Genomic DNA, 13829 nt, shown 5'->3' with positions numbered 1-13829 from the left:
CTGGTAAAGTTATAGTGAGGAACCTTCTTTCTTTCCCAGACTTCTGGAGATAAACATACACAGAAAAGTATTAAATACTGTAATAACTGGTAACTTATAGATTTGAGTCTCTACTAAGAGCAGTCAATGACATTAAGGTTAATTAATCCAATTATATTTCCACCTGAGGTATTGGATATTAAGCTTAATAAAGTGTTTAAAGGAATACTTCCTATGTCTGTTGCTGTGAAAGCAAACCAGATATATTTTGTGACAGTTTGCCCGATTCCACTGATATTCAAAGTACGAGAGGAGAGTGTGAGGCAATTTTACAGAGGATGGGGACAAGGGAATAAGATTGTCTCCTATTTCCCTCTAAGTATAGGGTATTCTTCCTCCTCATCTGCATCTGGGATTCTATATGCCTCCTCCCTTAATCCTCAAGCCAACCAGAGCACTCCAAGTAGAACTGAGAGTTAGGACTGCATCATAAAAACACTCAAATTAAAGTACCTCTTCCTAGAGGTGCTGCCTGGCCTGCTGCATTCACCAGCAACTTTGATGTGTGTTGGTTAAATTAAAGTTTAAATGGGGAAACTCCATGTCAATTGGTGGGGAGGGTATGTACAACAGTACTTGTATTATAGTGATAAGAAATCACTTCTAAAATTGGGCAGTGAACCAGTAAACTGTGAGTTTGGTAATTCCCAGTTGGTTGTTTATTTATTGAGATACAGCACAGAATAGGCCGCCCATTCAGAACCCTAGTTTAATCACGGGACAACTTACAATGACAAATTAATCTACTAACTTGTATGTCTTTGGGCTACGGAGGGAAACCAGGGCACCCAGAGAAATCCCACACATTCCACAGGGAGGATGTACAGATAGACTCTTACTGATGACATTGGAACTGAATTCTGAGTTCAGAAGCACAGTTTAAAGAAGTGAAACCCAAAGAAGAGAATGCTGGCCTTGTCTTTGCATGGCCCCTTGCAACAAACTCTGGAGGCCTGAAGAGATCTTCCCTTCTCTCGTGCTGGGAACCAAGGAGATGGGGAATAGGATTAGAGAAGAGGTGTTAAAAAGGCCAAGGAATGGTGTAAATAGGATTAGAGAAGAGTTGTTAAAAAAGGCCGAGGAATAGTACAGTAGGAGTATTCAGGGAGTGACTCAGAACAAGTGGGCGGGCATTGAGTCAAGGTATTCATGATCTGAGGAGAGTGTGGATGGGAGGATGGAGGTCAAGATCAGAACATTGAGGCTGGAGTTGGATTGAAAAGGCTTTCATTTTTCATTCTATGATGTTGGGAGTGAGACTTTGAGGGATATTTCAGAGCTTGGGGGTTACTTTAATGATGTCATAGCAGAAGGGCAGGGAATAATAACGCATTGTAGAATACAGATATTGGATACTGCACTCCTTTAACTCTCATCTATATACCATTGCTATGGAAGTAACTTGCTTGAAAGAGTTCAAATCAATTACTAAAATGTTGCAACTCCTCAAGTCAGGAAGAACTAGTTTGAGATGTGGTCTGACCTTTGAGTGCGCATAAATGGGAACCTCCAGATTAACATCTCAATGATTGCATAATTGTGGAGTAAACCAAACTTCTTAAATATTTCTTTTTCACAGGGATTCTATGAGGAAGTGGCAAATCCCTTGCTTTTAGATATCGAATTGCAATACCCAGAAAATGGCATTTCTGATTTAACTCAGGCCAGTTTCAGACAGCATTTTGATGGGTCAGAAATTGTAGTGGCTGGCAAGATTTCAGACAATAGTTTACAATTACTCACAGCAGAGATCAATGCTAAAACAGTAAGTATTATTGGTTATGCTAATTGATTTATTGACATAATTGAATGATAAAATGCAGTGTTATAGTACTACATGTTAATTAATTCATTATACCTGTGGTGGCTCATTTTTCCACAGCCTCCTCAATTTTTATATATATTTTGCACCCATTTGCTTTTTAATAATTTTCTACTTACAGTTAAAATGTGAACGTGATGGATTCTTCAACCAGAATCTTACTGTATCGGCCATAAGTTTGCCTGGCATCTATCCTTGCCCACATCTCCAAGATGCTGAAAACGATACTGCAGTATTTATCCTATTCTGTGATTAATAAATACAGAAAACACAGTACAGGTACACATCCTTCAGCCACGATGTTGTGCCAAGCTAATTAAGCAAATGACACCTAATCCTTTCTGCTTGTACCATGGTCCATTTCCCTTCGTTCTCTGCGTACTCATCTGAAACCCTCTATCGTATCAGGCTCCATCGCCATCCCTGACAGTGCACTTTGGGCATCATAAATTCAGGTAGTATATTCCTGACTGGATTATAATCTTTGTCAGGATGCGACAAATTGTTTCACACAGTATTGAAATGGTTGGTGGTATTTTACAAGTAAATGTAGCAACCAATTTGCAGAGATTCAAAATCAATAAGGATAATCATTCTAATGAGCTGCCTTGGTAGCATTGATTAAGGAATAAACATTACCCAAACCAGTTACAAACTTCATAACAGTACAAAGTATGACCCAAATACCCTCTGATGGCATTATGTATTGAACATGTTCTATTGATTATTATATAGGCATAAATATGTTACATGCTTTTTTACTTCACAAGTAATTAAGAACTGTATAACATAACTGCATTATTTTAAAGTGACTTGTAAATTGAGTTCACGCCATAGAACAAAGATAAAAGTTTAATTTACTTTCCTGATCTTTATAAGATTTAGTTTCTTTCCTAATTCTCCAACAGGCCTCTGAAAACCTGACTTTTAAAGCTGGTGTGAACATCTCAGAGGCTGAGAATATTATTCAACAACAGCAATATATTTTTGGTGACTTTACTGAGCGTCTATGGGCTTACCTGACCATACAACAACTCCTAGAGCAGCGGTAATATAACAAGAGTTTTCTTTCTGTAAAAGTGCAATATCAAAACACAATCCAAGAGCAGGGGTAGGCCATCTGGCCCATCGAGCCTGTTCCGCTGTTCAATAAGATCATGGCTGATCTGACCATGAAATCATCTCCACCTACCTGCCTTTTGCCCATAACCCGTAATTCCCCTACTATGTAAAAATCTATCCAACCTTGTCTTAAATATATTTACTGAGGTAGCCTCCACTGCTTCATTGGGCAGAGAATTCCACAGATTCACCACTCTCTGGGAAAAGCAGTTCCTCCTCACCTCCAACCTAAATCTACTCTCCTGAATCTTGAGGCTATGACCCCTAGTTCTAGTCTCACCTACCAGTGGAAACAACTTTCCTGCCTCTATTTTATCTATCCCTTTCATTATTTTATATGTTTCTATAAGATCTCCCCTCTTGCTTTTGAATTCCAGTGTGTTCAGTCCCAGGCGACTCAATCTCTCCTCATAGTCTAACCCCCTCATCTCTGGAATCAACCTGGTGAACCTCCTCTGCACCACCTCCAAAGCCAGTATATCCTTCCTCAAGTCAGGAGACCAGAACTGCACACAGTACTCCAGATGCAGCCTCACCAGTACCCTGTACAGTTGCAGCATAACCTCCCTGCTGTTAAATTCAATCCCTCTAGCGATGAAGGCCAACAATCCATTTGCCTTCTTGATAGCCTGCTGCACCTGCAAACCAGTCTTTTGTGATTCATGCACAAGCACTCCCAAGTCCCTCTGCACAGCAGCATGCTGCAATCTTTTACCATTTAAACAATAATCCGACCAGCTATTTTTCCTTCCAAAGTGGATGGCCTCACATTTGCCAACATTGTACTCCATATGCCAAACCCTTGTCCACTTAATTAACCTATCTATATCTCTCTGCCGACTTTGCGTATCTTCTGCACAATTTGCTTTTCCACTCAGTTTAGTGTCAACAGTAAACTTAGCTACACTACACTCAGTCCCCTCTTCCAGATCGTTAATGTATATTGCGAACAGTTGTGGGCCCAGCACCAGCCCCTGCGGCAGCCCACTCACCACTGATTGCCAACCAGAGTAACACTGATGTATCCCAACTCTCTGCTTTCTATAAGCTAACCAATCCTCTATCCATACTAATACATCACCCCCAACTCCATGCATCCTTATCTTATGGATAAGTCTTTTATGTGGCACCTTATTGAACACCTTCTGGAAATCTAAGTAAATAACAACCATCTGTTCCCCTCTATCCACTGTGCTCATTATATCCTCAAAGAACTCCAGTAAGTCTGTCAAACAGGACCTGCCTTTGCTGAATCCATGCTGTGTCTGCCTGATGGACCCATTTCTTTCCAGATGCCTCAATATTTCTTCTTTAATGATAGCTTCAAGCATTTTCACAACTACAGATGTTAAACTAACTGGCCTATAGTTACCTGTCTTTTGCCTACATCCTTTTTTTGAACAGTGGTGTGACATTCGCCATCTTTCAATCCGCCAGGACGTGCCCAAAGTTGAGAGAATTTTGGTAAATCATCACCAAAGCCTCTACTATAACTTGTGCCATTTCTTTCAGTACCTTGGGATGTATTCCATCAGGACCAGGGGACTTGTCTATCTTCAGGTCCACAAGTTTGCTCAGCACTACCTCCTTAGTGATAGCTATTGTATCGAGGTCCTCACCTCCCATCACATCCATATCATCACTCTTTGGGGTGTTAGATGTGTCCTCCACTGTAAAGACTGACACAAAATAGTCATTCAAAACCTCTGCCTTTTCCTCATTACCCAATATCAATTCCCACTTCTTGTCTTCCAAGGGACCTATGCTCACTTTAGCCACCCTTTTCCACTTTATATAATTGCAAAAACTCTTACTATCTGTTTTTATATTTTGTGATAGTTTATTTTCATAATCTAGCTTCCCTTTCTCTTTTGCTTGCTTAGTGCTTCTTTGTTGCTTTTTAAAGTTTTCCCAGTCTTCCAGTTTCCCACCACTCTTGGTGACTTTGTATGCACGAGCCTTTTGTTTGATGCCTTCATTTATTTCTTTAGCTATTCATGGCTGGCTCTCCTCACCCTTACTGTCCTTGCTTTTAACTGGAATATACTTTTGTTGAGCATTGTGAAAAATCTCTTTGTAAGTCTTCCACCGTTCCTCAACCGTCCCACCATATAACTTGTGTTCCCAATCTACCCTATCCTCTCTCATCCTGTTGTAGTCTCCACTATTTAGGCAATATACACTGGTTTTAGATTGAACTATTGTGCCCTCCATTTGTATGAGAAATTCAGTCATACTGTGATCACTCTTTTCAAGGGGATCCCTGACTACAAGATCACTAATTTTACCTGTCTCACTGCACAGGACCAGATCTAAGGTAGCATGTTCCCTTGTAGGTTCAGTAACATGCTGTTCAAGAAAGCCATCACAGATGCATTTGATGAAGTTCTCCTCAAGACTGCCTCAACCAACTTGATTCACCCAATCTATGTGCAAGTTAAAGTCCCCCACGATAACTGGTGTTCCATTCTTACATGCTGCAGATATTTCTCCGTTTATTGTCTGTGCCACTATAATGTTGTTATCTGGTGGCCGATAGACAACTCCCACCAGTGATTTTTTTTCCCTTTATTATTGCTAATCTCTACCCAGATGGATTCAACATTCTGCTCCTTAGATCTTACATCGTCTCTCACTATCACCCTGATCTCATCCTTAATTAAGTGCACTACCCCACCTCCCTCACCTTCCTGCCTATCCTTCTGTGTTACCTGATACCCTTGGGCATTTAATTCCCAATCCTGTCCACTCTGCAACCACATCTCTGGAATGGCCACTAAATCATACCCCTTTGTACTGATTTGTGCCACAAGATCACTGACCTTGTTACGAATACTACGGGCATTCAGATAAAGTGCCCTTACACTCATTGTGCTTTTAAAATCGAGTAATCTTTTACTCTTTTGCACTTGACTTTTCTTCACTCCAATCTTACTTTTCTCTCTTTTATCTTTTGTCTTTACTTTATCTTTATCCACACTTTTCTCTTTTACTTTATCCATACTTCTCTAATCTGTTGAATCCACCCCCTACTATTTAGTTTGAATCCCTATCCACAGCCCTCGTTATGCGATTCGCTAGGATCCAGGTCCCATCGCAGTTCAGGTGGAGCCCGTCCCATTGGTTCAGCTCCCTCCTTCCCCAATACTGGTGCCAATTTCCCGTGAATTCAAACCCACTTCTCCCACACCAATCCCTGAGCCACGCACTTAACTCTTAATCTTCTTGACTCTATGCCCATTTGCACGTGGCTCAGGTAGTAATCCAGAACCTTTTTGGTTCTGCTTTTTAATTTAGTCCCTGGCTGCTCAAATTCCCTCAGCAGAACCGCTTTCCTCGTTCTACCTGTGTCATTGGTACCCACATGGACCACGGCAACTGGAGCTTTCCCCTCCCACTGCAAATTTCTCTGTAGGTCAGATAAGATGTCCTGAACCTGGGCACCAAGCAGGCAACACAGTCTTTGAGAAGCTCTTTCCCTGTGACAGAGAACTTCGTCTATTCCCTTGACTATACTATTCACAATTACCACTACATTTCTCCCCTCTACCCCCGCCCCCAGCCCCTTGAATGGTGCCAGAGTTAGGTTGCTCATCCTTCCTACAGTCCCCACCCTCATCCACACAGGGAACAAGAATCTCAGACCTGTTGGACAAGTTCAAGGGCTGAGGCTCGTCCAGCACTGTCTCTTGGATCCCACTACCCACCTCACTCGTAGTCACACCCTCTTGTCCCCGACCATAGACTGAGTTTGCTGCAGCTAATCTAAAAGGGGGTGTCTACCTCCTGAAACAGAGTGTCCAGGTAACTCTCCCTCTCCCTGATGTGCCGCAATGTTTGAAGCTCAGATTCCAGGTCATCAAATTTGAGCCTGAGTTCCTCGAGCAGCCAACACCTGCTAGAGATGTGATCACCAGGAACCACAATGGGGTCCACCAGCTCCCACATCATGCAGCTACAGCACATCTCCTGATCCTGCATCATCCTTACTTTAATTGATAATTGATAACTCAATAGCAATTGAAAAATAGATGTTTTGATTAAGTCTCAATGCCCCTTTGTCGATACTCTCAATGAGACTGCCACAAAAATATCTCATAATAATTTTGAAATCATTTTGATCAGCTGTAGACAAAAGACACTCAAATAGTTTACATGATTTCAGGAATGTTTATTTACCTGGGAGGGCTTTTATTTATTTCATGGGGTGACAATTGCTACCAAAATAGTTTCTATCAATTGTTGTATTCAGGGTTTCTGCAGCTGGAGAGGAAAAGAACAATCTAACAAGTAGAATTCTGGAACTTTCACTGAAATACAACTTTGTTACTCCACTAACGTCAATGGTTGTAACAAAACCAGAGGAAAACAAGAATGACACCTTTGTGGCTGACAAACCATTGGAAGACGGTAATCTTTGGTTTAAGTTACCTTCATTAGCCCATGATTTTGCAATTGTTTTCCATCTTGACTCTGATCCATATGGAATATCTAAACTTAACTAAAAGACAAGATTTTTGATTAAAACAGAGATATGATTTATCAATTAAATACTGCTGAGATCCTAAAAGTGGAAATAATTCTTCTGATACAAAACTTACACCCCTCTAAGAGAGTTAAAAATTGAATTTTATAAATAAATAACATCTTAAATCCAGACTCTGGATCTAGTAATCTCTGGATTGCTGCCTGTGCCACGTGCCGGTAAGGGTAAGAGTAGGTTGATTGGGCAGGTGAATGCGTGGCTGAGGAGCTGGTGCAGGGGGCAGGGGTTCAGATTGATGGATCAGTGGCATCTCCTCTGAGGAAGGTTTGACCTGTACAAAAGGGTTACACCTGAACCCGAGGAGGACCAATATCCTTGTGGGGAAGTTTGCTAGAGTTGTTTGGGAGGGTTTATACTAACTTGGAGGAGAATAGGAACAGAATGAGAGGGCTGAGGATGAGGTAGTTGGTTTAAAAATAAAATAATGAGACTCTTAGCAAGGAGATGCTGATGACAGGGCAAAATTGCAGTCAATGGGATGAGTTGCGATGTAAAAGGTGGACAAAATCATAAAGGATAAACACAGGACTAAAGGTGTTGTATCTGAATGTGCACAGTATATGGAATAAGGTAGATGAACTTGCAGCACAGTTGTAGATTGGCAGGTATGATGTTGTAGGCATCACTGAATCACGGCTGAAAGAAAATTATAGCTGGGAGCTTAACGTCCCAAGGACAGGCAGGATGGTGAGTGGAGTTGTTGTTACTCTGTTGGTTAAAAATTAAATTGAGTGATTAGAAAGAGGTGACACAGGTGTTGAATCATTGTGGGTAGAGCTAAGGAACTGCAGAGGTAAAAAGACCCTGATGGGAGTTGTATACAGCCCCACAAACAGTAGTAACAATGTGGTCTACAAATTACAATGGGAGATAGAAAATGCATGCCACAAGGGCAATGTTACAATACTCGTGGGGGACTTCAATATGTAGGTAGATTGGGAAAATCAGGTTGGTGCTGGATTCCAGGAGGAGGAACTTTTAGAGTGCCTACCAGATGGCATTTTAGAGTAGCTCATGGTTGAGCCTACTAGAGGATCAGTTATTCTGGATGGGGTGTTGTGCAATGAACCAGAATTTATTAGCGAGCTTAAAGTAAAAGAACCCCTAGGGGCAAGTGACCGAATTCAGCCTGAATTTTGAGAAGAAGCTAAGGTCACATGAATCAGTATTACAATGGAGTGAGGGGAATTACGGAGGCATGAGAGAGGAGTTGGCCAAAAGTGATTGGAAAAGAACACAGGCACGGATGATGGCAGAGCAGCATTAGCTGAAATTTCTGCAAACAATTCAGAAGGCATAAGATATATATATATCCCCAAAAAGGAAGAAGTATTCTAAAGGCAAGATGACACAGCCAAGGCTAATAAGAGAAGGTAAAGCCAACATAAAAACCAAAGAGAGAGCGGAAAACAGAACAATAATTAGAGGGAAGTTAGAAAATTGGGAAGGTTTTAAAAAACAACAGAAGGCAACTAAAAAGACATTAAGAGGGAAAAGATTGAATACAAAAGTAAGCTAACCAGTAATATTAAAGAGGATTTCCAAAAGTTTCTTCGGATACCTAGAGTGTAAAAGAGGGTTTTGAGAGTGGATATTGGACCACTGGAAAGCAATGCTGAAAAGTTAGTAAGGGGGACAAGGAAATGGCGGATGCACTTAATAAGTAGGTTGTATCAGTCTTCAATATGGAAGGCACTAGCAGGATGGTGAAAGTTCCAGAGTGTCAGGAGTCAGAAGTGTGTGAAGTTGCCATTACTAGGAAGAAGATTCATAGGCAACTGAAAGGTTTGAAGGTAGATAAGTCATCTGAACCAGATGGTGTACACTCCAGGGTTCTAAAAGAGGTAGCTAAAGATATTGTGGAGGCATTAGTAATGATCTTTTAAGAGTCACAAGATTCTGGAATGGTTCTGGAAGACTGGGAAATTGCAACTGTCATTCCACTCTTCAAGAAGGAAGAGAAGTAGAAGAAAGGAAATTATAGGCCAGTTAGTCTGACCTCAGTGGTTGAGAAGATGTTGGAATTGATTGTCAAGGATGTGGTTCCAGAGTACTTGGAGGCATATGATAAAATAGACTGTAATCAGCGTGGTTTCCCCAAAGGAAAACCTTGCCTGCCAAAACTGTGGGAATTCTTTGAAGAAATGACAAGCAGGATAGACAATGTGTCACTCATGAGGCTGTTAAACAAGCTAAGAGCCTATGGTATTACAGGAAAGATTGTAGTATGGATAAAGCAGTGGTCAATTGCAGGAGACAAAGAGTGGGAATAAAGGGAGCCTTTTCTGGTTGGCTGCTAGTGACTAGTGGTGTTCCACAGTGGTCTGTGTTGGGACCGATTCTTTTTACGTTTTATGTCAATGATTTGGATGATGGAATTGATGGTTTTGTTACAAAGTTTGCGGACAATATGAAGACAGGTGGAGAGGCAGGTAGGTTTGAGAAAGTAGAGAGGCTATGGAAGGACGTAGATAGATTAGGAGACTGAACAAAGAAATAGCATATGGAATACAGTGTTGTGAAGTGTATGGTCATGCACTTTGATAGAAGAAATGAAAGATTTAACTATTTTCTAAATAGAAAATCTGAGGTACTTAGGAGTCCTCGTGCGGGATACCCTGAAGGTTATTTTGCAGGTTGAGTCTATGGTTTGGAAGGCAAATGCAATGTTAGCATACACTTCACGAGGACTAGAGTATAAAAGCAAGGATGTACTTTTGAGGTTTTATAAAGTTTTGGTGAGGCCCCACTTGGAGTATTGTGAGCAGTTTTAAGTCCCTTATCTTAGGAAAGATGTGCTGAAACTGGAGCGAGTTCAAAGGAGGTCCACAAAAATGATTCCAGGATTGAACATCTTATCACATGAGGAGCATTTGATGGCTCTGGGAAGTATTCATTAGAATTCAGATGAGTGAGGGATGATCTAACTGAAACCTATCAAATGGTGAAAGGTCTTTCCTAGAGTGGATGTGGAGAGGATGTTTCCTATGGTAGAAAAGTCTAGAATCAGAGGACACAGCTTCAGAATAGAGGGATGTCTTTTTAGAATGGAGATGAGGAGGAATCTCTTTAGCCAGAGAGTGGTGAATCTGTTAAATTCATTGCCACAAGCAGTTGTGAAGTCCCTGTTTTTATATTTAAGGTAGAGTTTGATAGATTCTTGATTGGTCAGGGCATGAAGGAGAAGGCAAGAGATTGGGGCTGAGGGGTGTTACGTACCCCGTAACTGGGTTGCCAAACCAGCAGAAATGGATCACACAGTTGGAGTCTGGATTACTAGAACTAAGAAAGTTTTATTAAAGAAACAAGCAACACAATAATCGAAAGGATAATAAATGCAACAGTTCAGCAATGATAAACACACATGTGCACAGAATTAAGATAACAGCATCAATCAAGCTCTATCGTTGTCTAGGGGTAAATGACCAATTTCAAAGTGACACAAAGTTCAGTCCAATTTAGTTCAGTTCGCAGTAATCGTTGCCATGGCGATGGACAACGTCGGGGGAGGAAGAGAGAGAGAACGGGAACGACTGATCATTCAAAACGGTTCCACACACAGACCAGCGATATTGCTCACAAGCAGCTTTCGGGCGAGTCCTTTGTGATGTCACCTGGGGTCACCGACTGTGACCCCTCCTCCAGATGCGGTCGATCCTCTGCAGTGAACCCGGCACCCAAGCGAGGGTGGACACACACCGGGTTCCCGCTGATCGTACCTTTCCACCCTGTGCGTTTAAGGTCCGATACTTCCCACCGACTCGTGAGAGGCGCACCGCTTCCAGGGTCTCGTTACCTCGGGTGGCGTGTGTCGCCTTAGCAAACCGGTCCCTTTTTATCCCCCTGCTGGGGTATCGCTGGTCCATCACTTCGAACAGTTCAGGGTTCAAAGGGGGGAGCCGCTCCAGACAGCTCTCTCTCTCCCACGTCCCTTCATTACACATCTCCAGATGCTGTTTCATGGTGTTCCTTATCTCTCTCTTGAAGACAGGTGGCAGACCAACTGCTGATCTCACAGGACAGCTAACATCTATGTGTATTCTCGTCACAGAGGCCAGATGGCTCAGCCATGGAGAGATTGCAGAACAGACTTGATGGGCCAAATGGTCTAATTCTGCTCCTGTATGTTATGGTCTTATGGTCTAAGGCATTAAACAATGTCATTAAATATAGCTCAATCAATTAATTTCATTGAAAGAGGGCATTCGCCTCCATGAAATTATTTCTATGCATTATTGATTAATTATAAGGCACTGGCAAGTTACTGACGATCATTTAGCATTTCTAATGGAAGATAAATTTTTTGGTACTATCTTTTCTTCGGAATGATACAACGCATCCAGCAGAGCCTCGGTTTCTCTTTAACAAAGACCTGCCCCTTTGAGAACGCACCATTCTCTCTCAACAGTGCCCTGAAGTGTCAGTCTAAAGAATGTACTCCAGTTGAACATGAATTCACAATTGATAGGAGACAATTTAACGTTTTATTATTTTCTGCATTGTAAAATAACTGCACCCAATGTTGCTGCTGATCAGAATTGAGGGACATTGGTAAGATATTTTACAACAAAATACCAGGTGACATATAAGCATTATTCATCAGTAGTATCCTGAGGGAAGCAGGCAGAGAGAATAAAGGGACTGTGAGAGACAGGAGACTTTTTTCCTCAATAGAATTCCCTCAATTGCTTGTTGTAACTTTGCTAGAACAGCAGCTCTCACTGGAAAGTCGCCTTCATGGTTTTCAAGTTAGGAAGGATTAAAGCTCTATTCTACAGAGCAAAATGGAAGACAGAAACGTCCAGTTGATTAAAAGGAGAATGAGGGATATGGTGAAATGTGATTACTCTGACGGCTTAAGTAATTTATTTGCAATGGTGCAATACACAGTTTTTTTTTAAAGAGGAAAGCTGAAAATTCTTGGTACTGCTGGTATTAACCTTGGTCTGAAACCATGCTTATGGTATCATGCCTCAGAATTTTGGCGGCTCCATGAGAAAAAGAAGAATAAAGTGGCTTCAAGAAGTAGATGGGCATGGAACCAGAAAATCAGAATTAGAAAGAGACAAGATAATTTATTCTGCTTCACAAATCCCTCATTTTCAGGGTTCCTGGCAATTGTAATCAATTACATGACTGTAGAGATTCTGTAGATGCATAGTCTGTGTCAATTTACCCATTCTATTTTCAAATAAGTATATATCATGCAATTTATGTTTAAAAAACTGTAACAAATGCTTCAATCATGTGAACCATTCACTTTGTAATTTATGTTATTTAGTTTGATGTCTGATTGGCTCAGAAAGCCACTTATCTATTAAGTTATCAATCATTAATTCAGGGTTTTTTTTGCCGAAAGAGACATACTACTTTACAACTGTGGCACTTTTGAGGTGGCCTTGAGTCATCACAAACGCAGCACCATTGCAAATAAATTATTTAAACCATCAGAGTAATCACATTTCACCATATCCCTCATTCTCTTTTTAATCAACTGGTCATTTCTGTCTTCCATTTTGCTCTGTAGAATAGAGCTTTAATCCTTCCTAACTTGAAAACCATGAAGGTGACTTTATAATGAGGGTTATAAATACATTAACAAATTATTCAATTCTTCAAAACCATTGCTAACCTTGGCTTCAGCAATATTTTGACTACATACAAATTACAAGCACGTGTCGTGAAACTTTACATTTTTTTTTCCAGTGAAACCATCCCAACCACAAAGATCATACGCTCCTCCAGCACTTAGAGCGCGTAAGTGTTTCTGAAAGTCATGGAATTTTTTTAACTAGAGGATGGTGAATCTGTGGAATTAATTGTCACAGAGCACTATGGAGGCCAAGTCATTGGGTATATTTAAAATGGAGGTTGATAGGTACTTAATCAATAACGGTGTCAAAGGTTGGGGAGAAGGTGGGAAAATGGGGCTATGAGGGAATATAAATCATGCATGTTCAAATGGTAAAAGAGACTCGATGGTAATGGCCCAATTTTGTGCCTTGTCTTATGGAAAGCTGTGAAATCGTTGTAAGAGAATCTTGGACAAATCAAATATGCGAAGGAAACCTAGGTCATTGCCACCTCAGTCACTGAAGTATAAAGGAGTATATTATATTACTTATGAGCAGGATAAGGTGTAGGACTGGGGCTTCCAACTTTTATTATGCCATAGGCCCCTACCATTAGGCAAGAGGTCTGTGGACCCCAGGTAGGTTGGGAAGCCATGGTATAGAGGAATCTGCCAGGGAAAGGTGGCATGTGGAGAAAATGAACAGCATGTCAGAGGGATCAATAAAA

General features: G+C 41.1%; 1 protein-coding gene across 1 annotated transcript in view; it reads left to right on the top strand.

Moving 5' to 3' along the window:
• Window positions 1–13829, top strand: part of LOC134356645 (inter-alpha-trypsin inhibitor heavy chain H3-like) — a 58567-nt gene that overhangs the window by 30719 nt on the left and 14019 nt on the right. The window contains exons 12-15 of the mRNA XM_063067617.1: window positions 1619–1804; window positions 2770–2909; window positions 7236–7393; window positions 13236–13286. Coding sequence (XP_062923687.1) covers window positions 1619–1804; window positions 2770–2909; window positions 7236–7393; window positions 13236–13286 — 535 coding nt within the window. The remainder of the gene's footprint in view (window positions 1–1618; window positions 1805–2769; window positions 2910–7235; window positions 7394–13235; window positions 13287–13829) is intronic.

This window comes from Mobula hypostoma, chromosome 15, assembly GCF_963921235.1.
Source record: "Mobula hypostoma chromosome 15, sMobHyp1.1, whole genome shotgun sequence".
Lineage (NCBI taxonomy): Eukaryota > Metazoa > Chordata > Chondrichthyes > Myliobatiformes > Myliobatidae > Mobula > Mobula hypostoma.
The sequence above is the reverse complement of the archived record's forward strand: the minus strand, read 5'-3'. Positions and strand labels throughout refer to the sequence as shown.